The sequence below is a fragment of the Mus caroli genome, chromosome 17 (assembly GCF_900094665.2).
Source record: "Mus caroli chromosome 17, CAROLI_EIJ_v1.1, whole genome shotgun sequence".
Classification (NCBI taxonomy): Eukaryota; Metazoa; Chordata; class Mammalia; order Rodentia; family Muridae; genus Mus; species Mus caroli.
In genome coordinates this window covers 25091874-25094551 of record NC_034586.1, presented here as the reverse complement: position 1 = coordinate 25094551, position 2678 = coordinate 25091874, and the positions used below count along the sequence as shown (strand labels likewise).

General features: G+C 59.9%; 1 protein-coding gene across 2 annotated transcripts in view; it reads left to right on the top strand.

The window, feature by feature from the left end:
* Positions 1-423: 423 nt before the first annotated feature.
* Cpne5 (copine 5) overlaps positions 424-2678 on the top strand; it is an 81745-nt gene continuing 79490 nt past the window's right edge. Inside the window, exon 1 of one of the 2 annotated variants that reach the window (XM_029470852.1) lies at positions 424-627. In XM_029470852.1, the coding sequence (XP_029326712.1) occupies positions 533-627 (95 nt within the window). In that variant the 5' untranslated portion in view covers positions 424-532. The remainder of the gene's footprint in view (positions 628-2678) is intronic. The other variant, XM_021149048.1, reaches the window with a different exon arrangement.

Here is a 2678-nt window from a genome sequence, read left to right as displayed (position 1 = left end):
GTGCACACACACGCGCGCACACTCACACATTGCTCCCACACTCGCCCCGCGCAGACCCCGCCCCGGCCCCGCCCCGGCCCCTGCGGGCGGCCCCTCCGGCGCCCGGGGACCCCGCACGCTGCGCGCGCCTGGCGGGAGGCGCTGGCGGCGACTCCGGGTACATTTGATTTTCCCGCAGTCCAGGGCACCCCGGAGCCGGAGCCCTAGCAGAGGACGTGGCGCTGCGCCCCAAGCCCGAGGCGGCTCAGTCCTCGTCCCCCATCCCCGAGTCCCCACGCCCCCTCTGGGGACCCCTCCCCGCTGCGCCCCGGTTCCCTCGCCGCGCTCCCCCCTTTCCCCGCAGCAGCTCTCGCGCCCCGTTTCTCCTCGGGCCCCCGCTCTCCGCCCCCTTCCCGCTCGCACTTCCCACGCCCCCTCTTCGCGCTCATCTCCTCCCCTGGCCGCCCAGCCCAGGGCTGCAGCCGCTCCGGAGGAGGCGTGAATCGCGCAGGAATATTGACTAATTTGGGTGGGGTGGGGGGGACGGTGGGCGATGGAGCAACCCGAGGACATGGCGTCGCTCAGCGAGTTCGACTCCTTGGCGGGCAGCATCCCGGCTACCAAGGTGGAGATCACGGTGTCATGCAGGTGAGCCGCCCGCGGTTCGGGCCCCCCTGCCCCGCCCCTGGACCGGAATCCCTCTTTCTCTTGTAGCTTTCAGCCTTTGCTTAGCGAGCCTGCTTTTCACTGTTCTCGTCTCCCGGGCGCCCCGCTGCCTGTCTTCGGAGACCCCCTGCCCAGCGGCGGGTGGCGATGGCTGAATGGGCAGCCAGGCAGGGGTCAGGTTCCCAGAAAGTTTGCATTCGGAGCTGTTGCTTCCAGGACAGGAGGAAGACACGGAAACAGGGGTCCCAGCACCAGAGTGGGAAGGGGAGGAGCCGCTCCAGGGTCTCCTCTCTGGCTTTTTCCCTGATTTATCCTTCCCCAAAAGGAGAAGTGAGGGGGACTGGCGCCATTCCTCCCAGGCATGACCCTCTGTGCCTCCTGTAACCTCCCTTCTCCCCCTACCCTGGCCTTTGCCCCAGCCTTCTCCCTCTCCTCCACTGTCTTAGAACCCAGGATTTGAAAGTCTCTTGCTTTAGCCTCCAGCAAGAAGGATCTACCGGGACAAGTCTCAGAGAGCAGGAAGCCCTGCCGAACTTAGGAGTGGTGTGGCGCCATTAAAAACCAGTAACTCTGATGGGAAAATCTTAAGCCAAACGAGCGAAGGGCTGATGAGGAAGTGTCAGAATCCCCAGGCAAGAGGGGGAGGAAGGAGTTTGTTTTGTAGGCTGCCACCTCCAAGTCCCCGGTAATGCCATACAGGTTGGCCTTCTCTGTGGGGCTGGGCCTTTCAGGTTCTCTTAATAGGCTGCCCCGAGGCTGGACAGGCATGTGGCTGGCCCTAGGCACACTGCTTTGATAGGTTTGTGAGGAACATTGTGGTCCAGATATAACTCACTGGAGGTCCTGGCAATGGCCCATATAGCATTTCCAGAGCCCCATCGCACCCTTGTTCCAAACCACTCACCTCGGCTTTATGCGGGTCACTGTTGGGTCAGATATTGTCCACCTCATCTCTGAGTTACTGAATTGAGACATTGGGCAAGTGTCCATATGTCCGGAGATGCTAGTCTCGGGTGTGAAAGAGGATGGATTCTGGGGAACTGCCTCCTGAGGACTTGAGGTGAGAGCTGCTGAGGTGGTGTCCCCAGCCAGGCTCTCTAGGGGACTACTTCAGTGACTCCCATATGTGTGTCCACCCCCCACACCTCAGTCCCACACAAAGACAATTTGAACCTGCCTTTACTCTGCTGGGAGCTTCCTGATGGCCCATCAGCTCTGTCTCACCTCCTCAGCTGTCAGCAGCTGCTAGCTTGCCCTCCTTCTGCACACAGCCCTGCCTCCCGCCTTCAATCACGCCCGTCGCCTTCAGACTCTTGAGTTGTCTCCCAGAGCCTTCCCACCTCTGAGCTCCTGAACAGCCTGTTCCCTACCCGGAAAGGGCTTTGTGCTCTCCACTTCCAGGGGCATCCTTTTGTCCCGAAAGACATCAGCCTACAGCACTGGCTTCTACATCTCCAGGACCCTGAGTGCAGAGCCTCTGAGTGAGCATGGGAGACGGGAACGTTCCTGTGAGAGTCTTCCACTCCATGGAGAGGAAGGGTCATAACTGTGAGACCTGGAGTCAGACATCTTGTGAGGGATTCCTCACTTGTCACTTGAAACAAACTTTAAGCCTCAGTTTCCCAACTGGGAAGTCTGTCTCCTCCCAGGAAAGTCTTGCTTACAGAGGTAGCTCACGGGCTTGGTGCACAGTGGGCCTGAGCACTACAAGGAGATAGATAAGGGGGTAGGCACACTGAGCAGCAGGTGGTCACAGTGGTCAGCCCAAGACCTATGTGGATCTCTTGGATCCGCTCTCTGTTTTCTGGAAGCATCCAAAGGATGAAGATGTCCTGTGTAAGAGGTGCCTGGTGCCAGAGAGTCCCTAAGGGTTCTGAGTTGACCCTGCTGTCCATCTCTCTGAAGAGACATGGTCCACATTTTGTAGAAGGCCTGGCCAACCTCTGCTTCTTCCCTCCTGAAGTGAAAATGAGGGAGATGCCGGGCGTGGTGGCGCATGCCTTTAATCCCAGCACTCAGGAGGCAGAGGCAGG